At 49.8% G+C, this 21,717-nt stretch overlaps 1 protein-coding gene and 1 long non-coding RNA gene across 4 annotated transcripts in view; one reads left to right on the top strand and one right to left on the bottom strand.

Moving 5' to 3' along the window:
* Positions 1-21,717, top strand: part of FBXO16 (F-box protein 16) — a 42,520-nt gene that overhangs the window by 13,716 nt on the left and 7,087 nt on the right. For both annotated transcript variants that reach the window (XM_025210714.1, XM_025210713.1), the window contains exons 3-6: positions 5,038-5,244; positions 7,161-7,325; positions 8,661-8,893; positions 15,208-15,304. In XM_025210714.1, coding sequence (XP_025066499.1) covers positions 5,038-5,244; positions 7,161-7,325; positions 8,661-8,893; positions 15,208-15,304 — 702 coding nt within the window. The remainder of the gene's footprint in view (positions 1-5,037; positions 5,245-7,160; positions 7,326-8,660; positions 8,894-15,207; positions 15,305-21,717) is intronic.
* Positions 5,172-21,717, bottom strand: part of LOC112551179 — a 28,366-nt gene continuing 11,820 nt past the window's right edge. Inside the window, exons 2-3 of one of the 2 annotated variants that reach the window (XR_003095386.1) lie at positions 8,907-9,016; positions 5,172-5,262 (exon numbers count right to left, since the gene is read on the bottom strand). This is a non-coding gene — a long non-coding RNA (uncharacterized LOC112551179). Of the gene's footprint in view, positions 5,263-8,626; positions 8,766-8,906; positions 9,017-21,717 lie in introns of those variants that run through there. The other variant, XR_003095385.1, reaches the window with a different exon arrangement.

The raw sequence follows: 21,717 nt of genomic DNA, 5'->3' as shown, positions 1-21,717 counted from the left end.
TGCTTGATTGTAAAAATGCCCTTAGTGATGCCTTAATGCACATTAAAATAGGCTAGACACTGTCTCTCACCCCATTCTCATTAAGAAATTAGGTGACTGTGGCATCGATGCCTACACAGTCAGATGGGTCACTAACTGACTGGAGGGCCGCACCCAGAGAGTGGTGGTGGACGGGTCTTTTTCGACCTGGAGGGATGTGGGCAGTGGGGTTCCCCAGGGCTCGGTCCTCGGACCTGCACTGTTCAACATCTTCATCAGCGACTTGGACGAGGGGGTGAAAAGCACCCTGTTCAAACTCACAGATGACACTAAGATGTGGGGGGAAGTGGGCACGCTGGAGGAGAGGGACAGGCTACAACTAGATCTGGACAGGTTCCAGGGGTGGGCGGATGAGAACAGGATGGGATTCAATACTGACAAGTGCAAGGTGCTGCACCTGGGGAGGAAGAACCAGCAGCAGACCTATAGGCTGGGGAACTCCCTTCTCGTCAGTGCAGAGGCAGAAAAGGATCTTGGAGTCATTAGTGATTCCAAGATGAACATGGGCCGACAGTGTGGGGACGCGGTCAGGAAGGCTAACCACCCCTTGTCGTGCATCCACAGATGCATCACGAGCAGGTCCAAGGAGGTGATCCTCCCCCTCTATGCGACACGGGTCAGGCCGCAGCTGGAGTACTGCGTCCAGTTCTGGGCACTGCACTTCAGGAGGGATGTGGCCAGCATGGAGAGGGTCCAGAGGAGGCCACCCGCATGGTCAGGGGGCAGCAGGGCAGGCCCTACAGGGAGAGGCTACGGGACCTGACCCTGTTCAGCCTCCACAAGAGAAGAGTGAGAGGGCACCTGATGGCTGTCTACAAACTGGCAAAGGGGGACCAACAGACCATGGGAGAATCCCTGTTCACCCGAGCACTACTGGGAGTAACAAGGAATAACGGCCATAAGTTGACCAAGAGTAGATTCAAGCTAGACATCAGGAAGCGCTACTTCACAGTCAGGGCGCCTAGGGGCTGGAACCAACTTCCAAGGGAAGTGGTGCTGTCTCCTACCCTGGGGGTCTTCAAAAGGAGGCTAGCTAGACACCTTGCCAGGGTCGTTTGACCTCAGCAACACCTTGCTGGGGTCATTTGACTCCAGCATTCTTTCCTGCCCATTGCAGGGGGTCGGACTTGATGATCTGCTCAGGTCCCTTCCGACCCTACCTACTATGAAACTGAAACTAATGTGCATTAAAGCTCACGTGTAGATGCACCCACTGGCTATTACTGTAGTTCAGCACGGGACAGTAGGGGAGCAGATACTATCGTTCTATCATGCACCTACAATAAGGTTGGAAGGGAATTTGAGGCATCTACTGCAGCCCCCTGCACAGATGGCCACCTAGGATGGATACACCTCAACAGGTGTAACTTACACCAGGTGAGTTTTACCCCTGGTTCTTTCAGGGTCAGTTCTCCACTACCTTGGGTGAAGTTGTCCCAGTGTGTTATCTGTCCACTTCTTCTTTATACTGGTGTGATGCTGGTTACTGTGGTGGAAAAGTGTCACCTGTCCAGGCTCTCAGAGAGCAAAGCTAAAATGATCCCTCTCCCTCCTTCCATTTTCTTTAGCTTCAGGCACATGGAAACAGCAAACTCTGCAGTAGGCAGAGGATATTTTACACAAAGCCTTAAGGTTGTGTCTAAATTAAGCTGGCAGTAGGCACCACGGGCAGGGCAATGATAGCATGTTCTTGTGAATGCCACCCTGCTCCTCATCTTCACCAGGCTGTGAAATCTGTCATCCCCTCCCTCTCCAGAGTGATGTGCCTTTCCATCTACATAGCAATATGAATAGCCAGGAAAGTGAATTCTCCTTAATGGAGAGATCGCTCTGCTTTCCCAAATGAGGCCCAGGGTGCTATTAAAATCCAAATCTTTCAAATCTTGAGGGTGTGGTTCTCCACTCTCCAAGCACACTGGAGACAGGTGGAGGATAGGAGCTGGGAGCTAGTTGCATGGGGGGGTTCAGTACCAACCATCTCCCTGTACTTTAAGACCACTGTACACTGTTTTGTGGCACAAAGTAGCCTTAGTGGACCAGAGAATCCAGTTCTAGGTTTACAGGGTGCGTGGTCACTTTGTGTGCATGTGATGGTAACACCTATGAGCAAAAGCCTTCAGGTCAGTTGTTGGTTTAGTGCTAATGAAGCTGTCTCTTCCTCCTGGTTGGATCAGTGACTCCACCTAGGGAAAGGAGGTCCCTTTCAGCTGAAGCGATCCCTTGCTCCTTGGTGGTAAAGGTCAGGGGTTCATTCACTCCTGGCCCCTGGCAACATGTCCACTGAGGCTGTACATTTACTAGGCAGTGTCCAGTGTAGCTTCATGTCACTGCCCTTTGCAGAGCTCAGAGAAAGACACAGAAAAGGGGAAAACTGACGTTAGCAGCAGTTACAGACACGGCGTGGCATCTCGCAAGGAATAACTAGTTAAACTAGTCGGATTAATGTGATCAAATATAAGGGGAGGCTCCATAGAGAGAGGTAGGGCTGTGCTTGCTAATAGTGAAAGAAGAGACGCATTAAATATGCTTAACTGTTTGGCTGCTGGATATACCCCTTGGAAAAGACGCTGCCCTCTCCCTGTGCTGCTGAGCGCACTGCATTGATTTTGATGGAATATGCATCTCTGGGGCACCCATCAGCGAAGTGACTCCAGGGATAATGCAGTTTAGCTCTATTCCAAACACGACACATGTGAAGGGTTAAGAGCAAATATGCTCATCTATTAAAGGATTGTTTCAGTTACTTCAGCCTAGCTGCTGGTGAGGAAGACAATAAGCTAGCCACCTTATCTCTGTTACTTGTGTTGGACAGAGATTTACCTTTGGTAAATTGCCAATTATTGATGGTTTCGTCATCTCAGAGGTGTGTTTTTATAGGGCCAGACTTTGAAGTCTTTCTTAATTTTTCCTTAGTACTCTGGCAATCTCCTGCTAATGATAACAGTGACATACAAAAGAGGGAAACGGGTTTGTTCCTTGCCTTGCTTTTTCCTAATGAATAAAAAAAACTTTAACATTTGGAAGGTGCTCCTTGTTTTTTTGTTTTTACCTAAGGCTACTAAGTTCAGGAATGCCAGTTCTTTCATGGTTTTGCTGGACATGTTTTTCAACATCTTTGAGATGTGTTTGGGAGTAGTAGATTTATTTAATCGTTAACAAAGAAATGCTTCCTACCAACTGATTCTTAGGTACTTGAATTAAATAAATGTCATTAATAATCAACCTGAAGAAGAATGTCTTGCGTTGAAAAGCTTGTCTAGCTGCATAGTTGGTCCAATAAAAAATATCACCAGGGAAAGCTGGGTAGATGAGATTTGAACTTTTACTGGGAAAAACCAGCAGGAAAAACTACTAACTGCGATAGGTCCAGGCTTTCTTTCGCCATCACAAAGAAACAAAAAAGGGAATAAATCTGTTTTATTTTCTTGGAGGTACCCTGTGGTACGGCTCCAAGGAAGAGGCCATGGCCCTGGCTACAGAGGAAGGCAAAACCCCCCACAGCCCATTCCAGTCTGGTACCTTTAGACTCCATGGGAGTTATCTAAATGCACAAGGATTTTCTCCATAAAGAAGATGCTGTCAACGATGGGTAGGGGGCGTGCTGAGAGCAGCTGTGCACGGTTGGATTATGGGGCCTAGTTAATACACTTAGAAGAAATAAATAAGGGAAAACAGCACTCCAAGAGCAGCACAGAAGAGCTAGGAGGGTTCGCTTCCATTGAATGCAATACAGCTAGCAGGCCTTTGCCTGCAGCTAGGAATGGGGTTGTGGTGATCAATTCAGAAGGAGGCAAGTGGGATTTCAGCTCAAGCTGCTGTCTTGAATTGTTGTATTTCAAGTGAGCACTGGCTCTGGAGGGGACAGCCACTGCTGCCAACTGCAGGCAGAATGGTCTCCCTGGGTGTTTATGCACGTGCTTCGGGGTGGGGTGCTTTAATTACAGCGGCTCCAAGAGCTCCTCCAATTAAAGCACCCAGAGCATCTTGTGTATCAGCGTCCCTGCACTTAAAAATGGCAGCAGGGACGCTGATACATGAGACCCTGGAGTCTGCTGGAGCATGGTCATGATCACGCTCCGGCAGACTCAGTTAATTACAGCGCATCAGAGCAGCCTTGCTGCTCGTGTATAGGCACCCCCAGTGTTTTTCCTAGTCTTAGCTCTGTCCTCCTAGAGGGTAGTAGTCGTACATGCATACAGAGTGCAAAGCCCACTGGTGATCCCTGGAGGCTCCTGTTCCCTTCCAGGTTTTACTGCCTGCACACACAAAATGTCTTTTATTGCTATTGCTGCATCACTCTGTGTGCACATCCCTTGCCCAGAGCTGTTGACATAGAGTATAATCATGGCCCCTATATCCAGAAATACAGGATCATTTGACTGTGTAAATACACCCTTCCTCATACAGATGAGACCAGAGTACTTTAACCCTCTTCACACACATTGTGCTGGAAAGGCTGAGAAGAGGTTGGTTGTGGTTGGCTGGGGATGCAGGTTGAGTTTGTGTTCTGCCACAGATTTGATGTGTGAGTTCCTTTCTTTGGCTCAGTCCCCTTGGAAAATGATGGCGATAATAATATTTCCCTAGTGCTCAGGGCAGTTGTGTGAATAGCCACGCTAAGGCCCACAGGGCACTTGGGCACTGGTAATTGGGGCTATATAGTTACCGGGGATGTATAGGAAACATCATTCTCACTCAGGCTGCTGTCCTACAATCACCTATGTATCAAATGTCTTTAGTTCCAGGAGTAGTCCTGTTGAAGGTAACACTTCGGACCACTCGTGAGAGTAAAGAGCCCAGGATTGGGCCCATTTCATATCTGTGAAGGTTTTGTCTCATGTGCTGCAGGGTTCTGCAGTTTCTTCTCATCCAACCTTTCTGTTTGCCTGTGATTTCCACCTGCTTTGCCTGGGAGTGGGTCACCAGAAGCAAAAGCTCCCTTACCCTGCCTGAGGCCTTACCCCCTTCCTTTGCACAACCTGAAACTCCTTCTTTCAGTTTGACAAGTGGACAGACAACCAGCGGCGGAGGATCCTGGTGGACCTGTTCCAGCGCTGCTCCCTGGCGCAGCAGAAATTCTGTGTGAAGCAGCTGCAGGAGCGGGTGCCCGTCGAGGCCCTGGACTTCACCACTCAGCTGCCCAGAACACTGTCTTTGTACGTCTTCTCTTTCCTGGACCCCCGGAGCCTCTGCCGATGTGCGCAGGTAAAAGGCAGCACAAACCTGCAGTGCGGTAAAAGTGACAGTCAGGTGAGGTACAAGAAGAACCATAAGGAAACCCCTGAACTTTACAGTACAGTTGTGCCAGGGCCCTTTGCAACAGTGCAAGAGACTCCATGCAAGTGCCAGCAGGGAAGAAATGGTTTGGTGATACTCATATCATTTGGCACCATGTCCATACCACACCTGTCTGCCAAGCCTGGGACGTGAGAGATGTGAAAGCATTGAAACTGCATACGTGAATTTAAAGTTACTTTCTGTGGAATCTGCTCATGCCAATGTAGCAATAGTTGTACTTCCCAATAAATTCTGTGCCGGCCAGTCTGACCACTTTCCCACGTTTGTGGCTGAAGGTCATTTATTTATGAAGGCCCTGAGACACTCAATGATCTATTGAGGTCCCTTCCGACCCTAACATCTATGAATCTATGAATAGCATGGACCACTACCAAGAAACAAGCCCTGTCCTCTCACACCCACTCTGCACCTGTCCTCTTTGGCTCCATCTCAGACATCCCAAGATCCCAGTTTAAGGCAGCGTTAAGTATCACGGCCAAAATCTGCAAAAGTAACTGGTGATTCTTGTCACCATGGCTTTCAGGTGCCCAACCATTAACAGGCCTGATTATCTGCAGCCCAGGGCCTGGCGCTTTCTGGACGTCATACCCTTTCAAGGTATCTCAAGTCAGGTTCCTGAAGTCACCGGATACTTTTGAATGTCTTGGCCTAAGGGTGATAGTTAAAAAGGTGCTGTATCAAATACTTCTAAAAAGGATGGATCCCTTGCAATGCCTATGTTGTGGTGCATGCTGAGCTTGGGGGGAACAGAGATGGTCAAGAAAAGATTTCTGAATAAGGTGACTGGTGCCACAGCTCGTTGCGACTATGTTGTCTATTCGTAGTCAGGAAGTTCTAGAAATGAGTGCCTCAGAAAGCAGTCTGGGTTTATCTACGTCACCTCTGCAGGGTGTCCATGCCTACCTACTCCCCCCAGCATGTTCCAAACCAAGGTGGGGAGGCCACTCCAGGACCAACCCAGGGGGCTGCTCTTGAGATTTTGGTCCACACTGCATCTGAGAGCAGGTGCTGTGGACAACCCTGGAGCAGCCTCGCTGTCGCATTTCTGCGTAGGAGGCATGTGGATGGGAGCAGGAGGACAGGGCCTGCTGGAGGTATCCCTGCCAGGACATGCCAGGGACACCAGATAGATATGTCCCTGTGGCATCACTAGATACACGCCATCTATTAAGATGGAAAAGTGAAGAAAGGTTGCCTTCAGCTGTAGGCTTGGAGAAGTGCTGTCTGACTTAACATATAGTGAGGTAGACCTGAAGACTGCGAACATGGAGAACCTTCAGAACCGGCTGTTTGGACCGGAGCTTTTTACTTCTGTTTGGTAAATAGCAGAAATAACAAAGGAATTGCTGATGCTGAGATATGGTCATTGGGTAGTGATGCAGGGATGTTGTCGTAGGCCAGCCAGGCAGGGATGCTGGCTTAGGCCAATCCTAGGCAGCAATCCTTAAAATAACGTGAAGCTGATCCTTGTGCGGAGGACCAGGGCAACACGCATGCATCAGATACATGCTACCCATACCCTTGCTATAGGGCTGATGAGGAACTAAAGGGCTTTCTGCATAGGAGGGGTGTAGGTTGTAGCCGTGTTGGTCTAAACCCTTTGAACCCGAAAGCTTGCTTAAAATTTTTTTCCAACTATTTAAGTTGGTCTAATAAAAAGATATCAGATTCACCCAAAGAACCTTGTCTGCCTTCTGCATAGGAGAAAACTTTATGCACAGTGAACACATCTCCAACATGTTGCTGTCCTTGCTTATGGTAAATGTCTTTTAGGATCACAGGGAGGAGGGTCTCTTTGTAACTGGTTTGCATGGCTTCTCCAGGTGAGCTGGTACTGGAAGTATTTGACGGAGCTGGATCAGCTCTGGATGCTGAAGTGCCTGCGTTTCGGCTGGTACATCAACTTCTCTCCAACCCCGTTTGAGCAGGGAATCTGGAAGAAACACTACATCGAGATGGTGAAGGAGCTTAACATTACACGGCCCAAGGTACGTGTGTCACGCTGGAGACAACTGGGGCTGAATTTTCCTTTGCCATGAACGTGTCTAGGTGGCACTTGCGCAGTTTGAGGTGTCACTGTCACAAAATGAGTCTGCCTTGCCTTGAGTCACAGCCCGAACCATGCTAAGGCATCTACATTTCTTATGCCTCCCAGTTTTTTCCCCTGTGACTAAGTCTGCCCTACTGACTATGCTCAGAAGCAGTTCACTGTCTACTTCCACTGAGGCTAGGTGGTGACTGTTGCTGTGGTTCATCAGCAAATGGAACTAGCAATCATTTGATGCTGTGACTTGCACGACGGTGGTAGCATCTGCATTTTTACTCAGGAGCTCAGTGGTTACAACCCGGAACATGGGAGACCCAGTTCTAGGCCTCTTTTCCCTTGAAGGGAGCTGAACTCTGCCCTCCTGTACAACATGCGAGTGCCCTAACCACCAGCACCCTCCTGCTGAGTCTAGGCCACTGGGCATCCCTGAAGGAAGGAGCCACAGGGGCAGAAAGAGAACAAACGAGAGGCTCTGACCCTACACGGCTGGGGGTGAACACAGGCCTGGCAAGGAAGGAGCGAGTCCTGGTTCCTAACACTGCTTCAGCATTTTGTATTAAATAGCCATTGGAAGAAACTGCATGAAGAGCACTGGGAGCAGAGCAGGCTTTTCACACAATCTCCAAGGACTTGGAATTCCTCCCCAAAGGAGCTGGGCTACATGCCCCAGGGCTGTTTTATTTGAGAAGCCCTCTAGTCCTCGTTAGAGGACTTAATGCAGGAGGGACCTGTGCGTAGGGCCCAAAAGCCCTAACAGGTAGGAGTGTGCGCTTGTGTTTGGAGAGAGGAAGTGGAAGTCTGGTGGACGGGGAGCAGACCTCTGGGTCTCCAGCTTTCCTCTCAAAGAAAGTCCACAGGTGTGCAGAGCTCAGCCCTCTGTCACTGCCCCTCCCCGTGCCTTATGGGACCCCGGACTGGTCTCACTACTGCCCGTCTCTCCTGATATCACACTTCTCTCTTGACACCTCTTCCCCACCCTCCAGCTCACCCATGAGGGCAAAGCAGCCGGTGATGAGTTTCTCTTCAGATCCCCCTGTGCACTGCAGGCCACAGTCCTCTCTCACTTGCCTTGATCCAGCCCACTGAGCCAGATCCTGGCTTAATGCACATGATGACGATGCGATGCTGGAGTGTTTTAATTAGAACGTGAACGAGCACATCTGTAGCAGCCTGAAAGCTCCTGCTTTACTCTAAATTAATCATAAGCAAGGCCCAATAGCATGGGGCAGTAACTGTGTGCTGAGGTTTATTTTTCCCTATCCGTCTCTCCCACCAGACCCCTCCGAAAGATGAATTTGTGGTCATCGATGTCCAGCCAATAGCAAGAGAGGGCCCAGAGGTGAAACTGTCCCTGGCAGCAGTTCTCCAGTCCGCCTCGCTGCTGGGGAAGAGGATGGACAAGGATAAGAAAGAGCTGCCCCCATGGCGCTCATCTGACAAACACCCAACCGACACCATCCGATTCAACTACCTGGACAACTACGACCCGATCGAGCAGGCAAGACTGGCGTAAGGCACTCACTTTCTTTCTCTTTGCCTTTCGTGCCGTGTTGAAACGCGAGCTGGAGGGAGGCTGCTGGGCTGGGCATTTCTGAATCATGCAGCAAGGTACCAGGGGCTTGTTCCAATTCCCTGTGAAAGGAGAAAAAGGCATATAGGGCTGTGACTCGGTGTCTATCCACCCCAAGAAACCTGGATCCAAGCATGAAAAAAACCTGACTAGCATCTGTGGTTACACTGCCCTGGGTAGAGTTACGCAGCCCACCCATCCCCAGGCTTCAGGCGCTACCTGGTCACCGCATGGGGTCAGCAAGCCATTTTCTTCCATAGCATAATATTGCACGGGGAGGGGCATTAGGGAAGGTTTTGTGCTTCCCTGTGACACATCTGGCCTTGACCTTTATTGGAGAAAGAATAATGGACTGGATGGACCCACTGTCAATCTTTGCTGGTGGTTTCTATGAGAAGAGTCTCAAGGGTGCATTGAACCTCCCCTTCTCCATGCCTGCCCCCTCTCCCCCCAAGCCAGGCAAGGGTAAAATTTCCTCATCCACAGGGGCCCCAGAAGAGGCCTGGGAGCCAATTAAGTCCCAGTGACACTCTCCCAGTAGGGCTTAAAGTGAGACTTAAGTGGTTCATTGACCCTGCACTGGCACCAGTGCGAGCTCCCCACCCTCACCTACTATCTCTCTGGGCTCAGGGGTAATTTACTCATAAGGGATCCTTTGATCACAGGTGTGCATGCCAGACGCACAGCTTGTCCTGTGCATTGCAGAAATCCCCCCTCTCCATGCCAAACCTTTTATGAATCATTGTTTTTAATCCACGTCCCCTTGCTTCAAAGCCCTTGCTGCATTCAGCCTTACCCTCTTTCTTCAGCTTGTTTCAAAATGCCGGCCCCAGCTGTCTCTGCAGGACTGACCAGAGACTTTATTAAATTGGTTTATTCGAGATACTTGTCCTTAAAAATGGGCATTATTATTTCTATTACTGATGCCAAATATTTATACTCGGGGAACTTCACTATTAGGGTCAAGACCCTCGTGTGCTGGACTCTACACAAGAATAGGGAGGAGAAAGTCCCTTCTTTGATGGGTTTCCAATCTAAAGATCCAGCCGGACAGCAGTTTGGTTTGCAGCCCACAAATAAATAGAGTGTCCTGACTTGTTCATTACAACAAGCACAGTGAAAATTTTCTTCTCTTCTGGTGCAGGGCTTGAACCTGTAACCACTTGTGCTGCTGAGTATCTAATGTTCTACCAAATCTGGTATTTATCCATAATTACGCAGGATTATGGCAGGGAGAGAAATGAATTCTCAGAGATTTGTTCATTTATCAAGGATCTCCCTTTAATATCACTTAAGCTGAAAGTAATTGCTCCCACCTCTCTCTCCCGGAATGACTCCTCTGGTTGTGCAGTACACGGGCACTGCTGGAGGTGGCTTGCCCTGTTTTGGTGGTTCATCCCCTTGGACGAATAGATCGTTTTCAGAATCCTTTGCTGCAGACTCCTCACCTTTCAGGCCTTGTATCATGGCCAGAGGTGGATCCAGATGTGGTCACACCCCCACTTGGTTGTGCTGCATGTGAGCTCTTAGTGCCAGAGCCCCTGTCTTTCTTTCATGTGGCTCTGGAGCCCAGGGAGTGACTGCTGCCACTGCCACTTGTCCCTTCCTTTCCCCTGAGCAAACAGAAAGCAGGGCTTCTGGCCAGGCACTGCCCCAATCAGCTCATGAATGAAATCTCTTCCTTTCCATGCATGACCTCTCATCTCTTGGTTCCCATTTATCGTTAATATTGTTTCGTAGGTGGACAGGGGGGTGCACAACAAAGGAGCTCACATGCCCAGGCTGCTCAACAGCTACATTGGGAATAGATGAAATCTCCTTGAAGCTAGTGGCTGGAACATCTGCTATCCATTTGGGATGAATATAAGACATAATTAAGCTCCTTTAGAGAATAAGAGAGCTGAAGCAACTGCCCCAAACCAGACCACACACAACCCCAGAATCCAGTTTTACTGTGGGCTGAATACAAGCCCAGAAGGGCTGGGGATTGCTTTGGTGGAGCCATGCTTATGACAAGAGAAGCAGCAGAAAGCCAAGGAGATGGCTGGAACAAGTAGTAGGAGTGTGCCCTGAGAAAAAGCCCAGAAAAGAGAGTGTTTGGGTTTGAGGGCTGGCTGGAAGAGGCACAGCACCACGACCAAGGTGTTTGATTGCTACAGTGTTCAGAGAAGCAGAACATTGTGTAATTCCTCTGTAAGCAGTATCACATCAGAGAAACACCTAACTCCACCCCCAATTTGCCCTCCTAAAGGAAGTGATCCACAAGCCCCCAGGTGCTGGTGAACCGCTCTGGTTGGAACGGTCGGTGGGAGCTCTCCGACCTTGTGTCTGCTTAAGATTCTGCAGAATTGAAGATTTAATATAAAAACAAAAACCATGTTTCCTGCCTTTATGACTAATGAATAAATACATACAAACTGGAACAAAACCCAGTGCACAGCGGTCTCCTTAGACTCCAGATGTTGGAAGAAAGATCTTGAGAGATGGAAACAGCTCCCACAGAGGCTGCTGTAACTCATGGCACTTTACGTAAAGTGCCGTGAGTTAGGGCAGGGGCCTGCACGTCTGTCAGTGCCCGAAGTGGCTGCTTACTGTATCAGCTGGCCACTAGGTGGTAAGTGAGCCAGTCTGCTGTAGGCAAAGGGCTCCCCCGGGATGCTGGGGGCTTGGGGAGTGGACACACAACACCTTCCACAGGGTAATTATCTCATGCATTGAGGTTACTACAAATTTGGGTACCTTTACACAGACCTGGAGTGATTAACTACAGAGGAGAGCTGTGTGTCTTGATCTGCTCCACTTTCACAACCTAATAAAGTCAATGCATTAGTAGGTAGTCAATGTATCACACGTTCATATACCAAATTACCCAGTCTAGCCAAGAAAGAAACTTCTTTCTGATGGTCTTTCTTGCTGTCTGTCTGAAGGGCACAGGTTAGTTCAGTACAACACTGTACATACAAAATCAGAGCAATGTGTGTGACGGAGGGGAGGTTGCCATTGTAGTTGAAAAGCATCACTAGAAAGGTGAGGGGATGCGGGGGTGGGTTTGAAAGACGGAGGTAATAGCACTTTGAGTGCATAATGGAGAGGCCTTGGGGACCTCAGGCTGATGCAGAAGAAAATGCCAAGGGCTGGAGGGAGTGAAGGAAACAAAGAGAACAATAAGATCACAGCAGGAAGAAGCACAGAGGAGAAGAGAGGTAGGCAGGAGTTAAATGACTGGAAGTGTTATCCAAACCCCTCGGTGAAATGATAGTCATGATTTATACCGTTCCATACATTAACTGTGCGATCTATCATCAGCTCGGGCGCTCTTTGATATTCTCTCTATAGTTTGCTTTCCGACTGACTCTTCCAGGTAGCTTTTCTGCTTATGCACAGACAAGAATCGGTAATAGAGAGGATGGATTTCTCTATTCTGGGGCACAAAGCAAAGATGAAATGATACATTTTTATTTGGAACCGAGTCAGCAAACTCTGTGAGATTTCCGGGACTACCTGGGCCTGGGAAAGCAGCCTGTGGAGAACCTTCTCCATCCACTTGCACAGGTCTGCTGGGAGGCATCTGGTGTTGTGCTGCTTGCTGCCAAGACATCAAAAGCACTGTCTCCCATCTTATCACGGATAAGGAATCCTGGTTCCAGCATCAGGTTGAAATCCTGCCACGTCTGCATCCCGTGTACTTTGAGAAGGAGCCCTGCTACTGCTCACGATGGCAGGCCAGCTGGAATGGACTCCGCCTTCCTAGCTCCGGCCTCTGGAAGCCAGCACTAATTCACTTAATTTATGGACCCAGGCAGGCTCCAAAAACAGTTGCATATTGTGCCGGAGCATTTAACCAACAAGAAAATAATTACTTTCAGTAATTGTCCTGTCAGCATCCCAGGCCACGTTCCTTACAGAACAGGGATTGCTTTTGTGTAAAGGGAAATGCATTTCAGTGTTCCTCTAACACCTCACCTCACCCTCTGTCTCTCAGATCTTTCTGCCGCCAGCCCCAAATGCTTACATTTATGACCAATGTTTTCCATAGATTCATAGATGTTAGGGTCGGAAGGGACCTCAATAGATCATCGAGTCCGACCCCCCATGTTGATTTGGGTTGTGACATTTAAACCATTCGTGAGACAAACAGATAGGTTTTGAGTATAAGACTGGGAGCCAGGAAGTCCAGTTCTTCTCCTGGCTCTGAGTCCTCTTCCCTCTCCCGTGTTGGGAAAGACCTTCACCCTCCCTGCTTGAAGTTTCCCAACTGTTGGAGAGGATACCAATGCTTGCGTGTCTCATTGGGATGCCCCGAAGACGTGCTGGACATCGAAAGCAGGTGTTCTGAGGGTTAGTATTCCTAGAGCACTTCGAAGAGGAGCGTTCAAAATGATCGTTACCACAAGCGCTGGGCATGACCAGGCGTCAAGCCCCGATTTCTACATAGATCATTGTATTTTCTAATGATGCATCTCAGATGAATGGGCTCTGGTGGGCTGGAATCAGAACTACTCGCCTGTGTTTCATAGGCCCTACGTTGTTAACAACCAGCAGAGATTCTTCTTTACCTCAAGCATTGGAACAGAAAGGATGTGGTGGTGCTGGGAGCTTAGCAAGACATCCCCAAGGAGGGATGTATTACATGAAGTTTGCCTCTTGGAGGGCTGGGAACCATCTGTAGCCAGGGTGAGGTTTTCCTGAATTTGGTATTTGAAATAGTCTGACGCCTGAGAACTGTTCTTGGTCTACAGGTGGCCTGTGAACAGATCCATGTGAACACCTGATATCTATCCGGTGGTGTTAATTTTGCAGGATGGGTAGGTCACACAAGTTTCTATTCCCCGTTTGGGCGACTGCCACTCGTAGAGTCAGGTTTCTGACATTAATATTTATGATTTTGAATTTAAATATGCTTTCTAGACATGTTATCCAGGAGAGTAGACTCTATGGTGATGGATGTGGTATAAGAACCTGAACCAAATAACAGAAAACCATTGTAAATCTTGCAATTCCTGTGAAAATTCCTGCCTGTGAAACTGTTTGCTAGATTTGTTACACATATTGTCCACAAAAGGGGCATTGGGGAGCCTGAAGCAAATTTGCTGAAGAACCCACAAGAAAGCTTGCAGGAAATTTATATTTGACTGTAATTTTATCCCGAAGCCAGCGTAAGGTTCCATATGGCCACAGGGTTCAGTATTGCAGCTGGGATTTATTGTAAGCGCGCAGAGACATTTGCAGTGGACTGTGTCAATAATCATTCATCTTCCGCAGTGCAGAAGGGTCATGTCCGTCTAGCTGGTTATGTTGGCTTTGGTAAGATTCATAGAAACACAAGCAGAAGATGAACTTGGTTGTAGAAATGACTCGTACGAGAGGCAGGCTAGGTAGGGTGTTATTTGCATCACAGCTTGCCTTGGCTTATGTGAGCGTGTTCTGATGGCTGCAGAGTCAGATGGGTGCACACTTGGAAATCAGTGAACGTCCAGATTAGGCTAATGACGCTTACACTGGTCGGGAACCATTCAAGCTAATGCAGCAGGAGCCAGGTTCAAACCAACTGAAGAGTTTTCACACAGGTGTGTGGCTCAGCTTCATACACAGAGCGGGGATCGCACACGTGTAGTCTGGTGCGGCTTTCGCATAAAACATGCTAGAAAGCAGCTTAGTTTTATGGGCCGGACTCTGCTGCCCTGCCAGGACATTGTGCTCCTGCTTTGCACAGATGTACGTCACTGAGAACCGGCCCTGTGGCATTCAGGTAGCTCCTACGTGAAAAGGGTGTGTGGTAGCAGAGCCGCTTTCCCAAAACACTTTGTGCCGTTTGATAAATGGCCTTTCATTTCACAGAGAGGTGATGTGTATTGGTTTCATACAGATCTGCATTGAACCAGATGAGCTGTATGGAACAGGTCCGCTTGACTCTATCTTACATCTGTCAAATGGACTTGCTCTCCAAAACACTTTCCAGAAGTGAGTACTAGCAACGGGACAGAGCAACCGAGAGCTCCAGACAGGGCGAAGGAGGCTGTTGGGAAGTGGCTGGGATAGCAGTACAGCGGCAAGGGGCAGAAGCCGCACAGAAGAGGGGTCTCACACGAACATAGACAACGCTGTGTGAAGGGACAGGGGGGAGATGGGGGCAGAGGGGAGACAGCAACCTGGGGTCTCGGCTGTCCCTCGCATTAGCTTTGTTTGCCAGGCAGGAATTCCCTTCTCAGTTGTTGGGGATGAACTGCTGATGCTGCTCCTTTCCACTTTGCAGGAGAAAGAAGGGCGGAGGACTCACCCCAGACCTGAGCCGGCAGGCAAGCGAGAAGAAAAAGAAAGCATCCTACAAGCTCCGGAAAGCAAAATCGCTGGCAAGTATCACTGGCCCCTGACTTTGCTAACCATGGTGCTAGGCCAGGGATCATTTGGGTCCAGAGAGCCCAGTGAAGGCTGGGTATCTACGTCGTTGCACAGACAAATCTGATCAGAATTTGACACCTGGAGACTCTCAAAGCCGAGATGTTTCTCCTTGTCAACCTCTGCTTCCAATTCCAGGAGCAGTGCTGTCTAGGCCTGCTGCTAACCTTCAGCTAACAGGCAGTGCAGCTGGATTGAAAGTGGTGCTGCTTTAATTTCTTTGCTCTTTGTATTACTGTAGTGCCTTCTATAACCTTAACTAGACCAGGGACCCCACGTGCTAGGCGCTGTACAAACACACAGGAAATGACAGTCCCTCCTTGAACTGGCTATAGTCAAAGACCTGCGCCTGCTCCAGTGAGACCGCATTGACTGGGCTGGTGAGGGTGAAAGTATAGCAAACACCTTTCCTCCCTTAAAGTCCCGTGCAAGTAGCCTGTGCCTGATTCTCCTCTCATGTCTCCAGTGCAAATCCCGTATTGCCTGCAAGACACGGAAATTGTGCTAGCGCACAGCTGGTGTGCACAGACAGTCCAGCCTCCCCGTGCACAGAAGGCAGCTGCTGGCATAGCCCATGAGTTGGTGTGTGTGTCATGGGGTCTCTACCTGTAGATCCTTACTCTTAAGCTCCTGCCTCTAGCTCAGGAGGTCTCCAGTGTGCCAGGATGGTGGCATCACACAACAGCACTCACTGCTTTGGGTGGGCATGGCCCCATGCCCTAAACAGTGGCCTCCATGTTGTCCTGAGGGGCCTTATTTATACCATGGCAATGGCAGGCAGGGCGCAAACACTCCTTGCCCACCTGCAACCTCAGGCACGCTCCAAACCTGCACATCCTCCTGTCAAGATGTGGGATGTGTCCCCTGGAGACTGCTCTCAAGTCCGTGGCCTTTGGTGCGCTGTACAGCAGTGACTGGGCACGAGCCCCCGTGGAGTCAGCGGGAGTTTCCATGTATGAATCGAGGGCTCCAGGCCTGGTGGCCTCAGGGAGTTTCTTGTTTCTGTTGTTTAGGGGCTCGTACAGTGGTCTGAGGCAATGGACCTATGGAAAAGGGTAGAGGAAAGGGTGGTGCTCTGCGGTAGCTACCCATGCACACACTCTTACCCCAGAGTAAGTGGAGGCCAAACCACGTCAGCTTAGCCGCCGTGGCCTAGCTTCCACTCGCTGTGGGATAAGAGCATGCACACAGAGGTATCCTGGGGCACACGGCAAAGCCCTGCTCCCAATCTGACCCCCCCTTTGTGTAGCTGATAGAAGAGGGAGGCTGCTGGTCACTAGCCTCATGTCTGTGACCAACTAGCCCTGTGTTCCCACAGCCAGGTCTTGGTGCCTCAGTTTCCTCATCTATAACATGGGGATGAATATACCTTCCTCACAGTGTGACACCTAATCCCTCCACTGCAGCGAGTGTGCTATAAATACCCAGGCAGAATTAGCTAATGTTTGTCAAGTGCTGAGCAGTGCTGGGTAAGCATGCAGCTTTCTTCTCAAAGACCCTGGCTAGAACACGTGCAAATTAGACCATTTCTAACACTGAATCCCTTGGGAGTGGTTCACAGCTGCTGGTTGCTCAGGTGTCACTCTCCTTGCTTTACATCCAGCCCTGCCTTCCTCTGAACTTTAACAGAAAGAGCTCCTGGTCCATGGCAAAGCTCTGACCTCAGGGGAACAGGATCGTAATCACCTGTCTGGGGATGCTAAACTCTCACTGTGCTTTTCTGTCCCTTCCCTTCTGACCAGCTCTCCTGGCAATTTGTTCTTTAACAAACATCCAGTCGGTTTCCTTTAAGTCTCTGGCACCTTTCCTCTTGCATTTGTGACTGGCTCTCCATCACTGTCATCTGATGTCACTCTATACTAACTGCCTTATGAAAGAGGAAGCTGCTTGTATTAGCTCATGCTGAAGTTTCATTGTGCTCGCAATCCGTAAAGTAGGGCATCCCCTAATGAAAGCAATCCAAAAAAGTCAGGCTTCCAGAAGGCATCTGGGGATAAGCTTTTGTAGACATGGCAATGAAGAGCTGCTGGAAGAAGGACAGATTCTTTCGTGCGCGCTGGGATTTTTTTTCAAGCTTGGAAAAATGTGATGAGAGGCAGAGAGCCCCTGACAGCTGACCTACAAAGGAGTTTTGCAGGAAGATCACTGAGGCTGAGAGGCGGTTATTATTTTGGGGAAGATTTTCCTAGTCCCTGTTGTATGCCTGCTCCAGGTAGTTGCTATCATTAAGGGTTTTCAGGCTTTGTCGTACAACCCCCGTGCTCTAGGGACTTATAATAGGAGTTTCACCTCAATGGGACGCGCTCATTTTGTTTTTGGAGCCATTACTACATCAGTGCAATGGTGGCCTCATAGATAATCAAAGCAGAGGTTTTGGGGAGAGGTGGCCTTGCACATTTGACTTGAAATGGTGTCTAAGTTTGGGGGAAACAATGGCCTACACTCCTGAGGTCTCCAGCCTGCACTCCAAAATCCGGAAGGTGCAAGTATTTCAGCCCTACCACCAGTGTGAGGATGAAATCCTCCCCAGCTACATCAATGAGGTCTTGAGCAGCATTAGAGCTGTGTGTGTGTGTGTCTGTGTGTGTGTATGTGCATCCTTCGCTTGTCTGGTTGCAATTCAGGGAAACATGAAGCTATTTCCGCAGTTGCCAGTTACCTGCAGCTGAAACAAAACCAGCCCACAATTGTTGGAGGAACTCTGCAGAGGTTGAGGGGGGCTACCAGATGGTAGGCGCAGTTGGTAGCAAAGATAGGGAAGGAGACAAATCTGTAGCTGGGAGGAAGTATCAAGTGGGGTTCCCTGGGGGTCTGTCCTGGGCCTGGTATTGTTCACCATCTACACTAAGAATTTGGACGATGGGATTTGAGTGCATGCTTAGCAAATTTGCAGATGACACCAAGTTGGGTGGAGCTGCAGACACTTTGTAGGGCAGGGCTAGGATCCAGAATGACCTGGATAGACTGGAGAAATGGTCCACAGTCAATCAGATGAGATTTAGCAAGGACTAGTGCAAAGTCCTCATTGGGACAGAATAATTACATGCACAAATACAGATGGGGGAATGACTGGCTAGGCTGCAGTACTGTAGAGAAGGAAACTTTCAAGAGCAGGTTGGACAAACACCTGGATGGGATGGTTTAGTCAGGGATGATCCTGCCTTAAGCCGGGGTCTGGACGAGACGACTTTGTGAGGTCCCTTCCAGCCTTACATCCCTATGATCCTATGAACATATCATATGTAGTGAAGACACTGTAGAAATGTAAGGTGTTGCTGTGCTCTTCATTCAAAGTCAAAATGCATTACATAAACTGGGGTCCTGTTTCAGCCCAGCCTTACGTGTTACCGCTGCGTAGCTCTGTTGAGATCAGTGAAGTCAGGCAGCAGCACACCAGGCCCTGCCAGCCTTATCAGTATACAAAGACTGACAGAGGGATGTACACCGATAGACATCCTAGCGAGGGCAGTGGGGTTACACCAGTGTCACGGACAGGGCTGGAACAAGGTTCTGTCTCTTGCTGGGATGAGTCATTATAGCCGGGGATTTCTCCCCATGCCAGTAGTTTTGTGGGGAACTGGTTGACTGTCTTACACTTTCCAGATCAAAAATGCACTTCATCTGCTCTTGAGTTGTGCGATTTCCCTGCTTTCAGTAATGAAGCTATTCATGCTATTCCAGTCTATAACCCTGCCAGCCCTGTGGATGGCAAAGGTGTGCTTTCCACAGGCCGATGAAACACACAAAATACTGCATGGAGCTATTGAATATCAGAAATAATCTGTTTGCTGTAGTGCTGGGAAAGCCATTAAAAGACTCGCCTTTCAACCAAGCCCATGTAAGAGGCTTAAAACTCACACCTTCAAAATAAATCCTTCAGGAAAGCTGTAGACATGCTGAACAAAAAAACCCCTAAATAAATGCTGCAGGCAACTAAAGGGAAAGGAAAAGGAACACGAAGCTGTTAAAGGCTGGGATTTATGAGGTGAAATCACGGACTGGGAATGAAACCACAGTGCCTCATACTGGGCAATGAGGGTGGGCAAAGGGGTGCTGAATAAGGACCCAGGGGCTGGTGGTCTCTACACGTGAGAATAGACCGGGGTGTCGAACACCTAAAGGAAAGAGGCAAACCATTTCAGAGGGCACGGGAGTTACTAGCACTGCAGCCTCTGGACCAGGTCCAAGTTTAGCCCCTACATTTTCTTTCCAGTAAAGCTGGAGGGCATGGACGCGGAGCAGGCCATGCAGCTGCACTTCCAAAGTCATGGAAACTATGGTGGGAAATAGGAAAAGCCCCCAGTGTGTTTTACACTAAGTTAGCTCAGCTTGGGAGGCCTGGACCTCTGATTAACAGGCCAAATTGCTCCCTCACCTGCAAGTGTGGAGCTCCCATTGTCACGGTGAGAGCCGCAAGCACTTACTGTGTTTGCTGGGAAGTGCCCGGACCCGTCTGCCTGCTTTGCTGGTGGCTGTAGTCCACCCCACGCGCTGCTGCTGCTTATACTTGAGACTCCTGTTTCTGGATGTGGGCTTGCAAAGTCTGTGCACCTGATTCACTGCTTTGCTTCTCCAGTTTCACCCCAAAGTGACACCAGTGGAGTTACGTCAGCATAAAACCAAGATAGCTCAGCAATGCACCAGGCCCTCTATATGTCGGGACTGCACTGACATCATGCCTCTTCCTTTAGGTCTGGATCCAGGAAAGGGATTAAGCAGGTGCTGAACTTCAAGCGTGTGAGTTGTCTCATTGAACCCCAAGGCCCGACCCAGACGTGCAGACACGTGCAGTTTGTGGTGCCGCAGACCTCTCTGTGGTGCCACAAACTGCACCTGTTAAACTGTGCACGGTGCTGCTGACTTGCAGTGCCAGGGCAAAATTTGCTACCTGGATTTCCCGGTAGCAAAAAAAAACCCATGAAGAAAAAGGCGGCGCAAAGCACAGCAAAGTGGCGTGCACAGGGGCAAATGTGGAGACAGGGGAGCAGGTAACCCGGGGCTGCCTGCTCTTCCTCTCCCCAGCGCAGTGTGCCTCGAGATGGGGGAGCAGGTAGCTCAGGGCTGCCTGCTCCCCTGCCTGGAGCCACACTGTGCCCCAGCCAGCTGGGGAGTGGCTGGCCTAGGCGCAGGGTGCCTCAGTGCACGGGCTCTGCAGCGTGCAAAGCCAGGGGAGCAGGCAACCAAAGGCTGCCTGCTCCTGTCTCCATGTGCCTCTCCCTGTCTGGCTGGGGCACAAGGCATCCTGTGCCCCAGTCAGCTCCCGCTGCAGCACATGGAGTGGCAGGACAATGTGTCCCGCTGCAAAGCGCATGGGCAGGGACATGAACAGTGGCACAAAGTAGCAGCACAAATTTGTGCTGCTGCAAATGCGCACCCCTGCTTGTGTGGACACGGCCCCTGGGACTAACTCTCACGCTTAGAATGAAGCACCTGCTCAGGTCTGTGTTGGATCGAGGCCGACAAGCCGGACCCACAACGTCCAGGCACTTGCAGAACCCTCATCACCCAGGGGAGTATTATCCCATTTTACAGATGGGAAACTGAGGTACAGTGACCTGCCCATGCTCCTGCGGATGAAACCTGAGCTGAGAGTTGAGAGCAGCCCTCTGAGCTTCAGCCTAGTGCCTTGACCGCCGCTGCCTCCTTCCTGCCCTTTCTGAGACAGAGGTGGCCCCTGCAGTGAGCCCCTGCTCCCAGACAAAGCCTTCTTTAGCCCTCTCTGGCGTCTCTGTGAAAAACACCAGCACGGCGGGTTCTGCAGGTGTTCGGTGGAGCACTCGACTTCATGCCAAAACCTCCCGGTGCCAGATTTCACAGACGCTTAATTCAAGCCATGAAATGAGGGAGGCTGATCTTCCTGACAGCTCTGTGAAATCCTGCAACCTCAGCAATCGCCTTAATTGCCTTAAAGGCTTTGTGTTCTGTTCTGGGTGAGGGGCAGCTGCACTCCCACAAGGCTTCGTCAGCCTGTAACTCATCCGCGGCTGACTGAATAACAGCGTTTGACAGAGGCCGTCGTATCGACGTTGTTGCCTGCATTCTGAGGCAATAAGAATTTCCCCTGTGGCGTTTTGGCAGGAGCTGGTGTTTTGAACAAGAGCCATGTCTTCGGGTTGGGGGAGTGTGTTCCACGTGGTTGGTTTTGTGCCACGGCAGGAGCCTTGGGTGCTGACAGGCCTCAGTCCCGTCTGGGATATATTTCTACACCCTCACCTCTGCAGCCCCTATTTTGCAGGTGACACATCCCCATGTGTAGCTGCACCAGCACACATCATGCAGCACGCTGTTTGCAGGGTCAGACTCTCCCTCCTGCTGGAAACGCACAGCCTGGCTTTATGCTCTAACACTTTGTGCCTTCCTGTCCCCA

Source organism: Alligator sinensis, unplaced genomic scaffold (genome assembly GCF_000455745.1).
Source record: "Alligator sinensis unplaced genomic scaffold, ASM45574v1 scaffold637_1, whole genome shotgun sequence".
Classification (NCBI taxonomy): Eukaryota; Metazoa; Chordata; order Crocodylia; family Alligatoridae; genus Alligator; species Alligator sinensis.
Note: the sequence above shows the minus strand (reverse complement) of the source record. Positions and strands in the feature narration are given on the sequence as shown.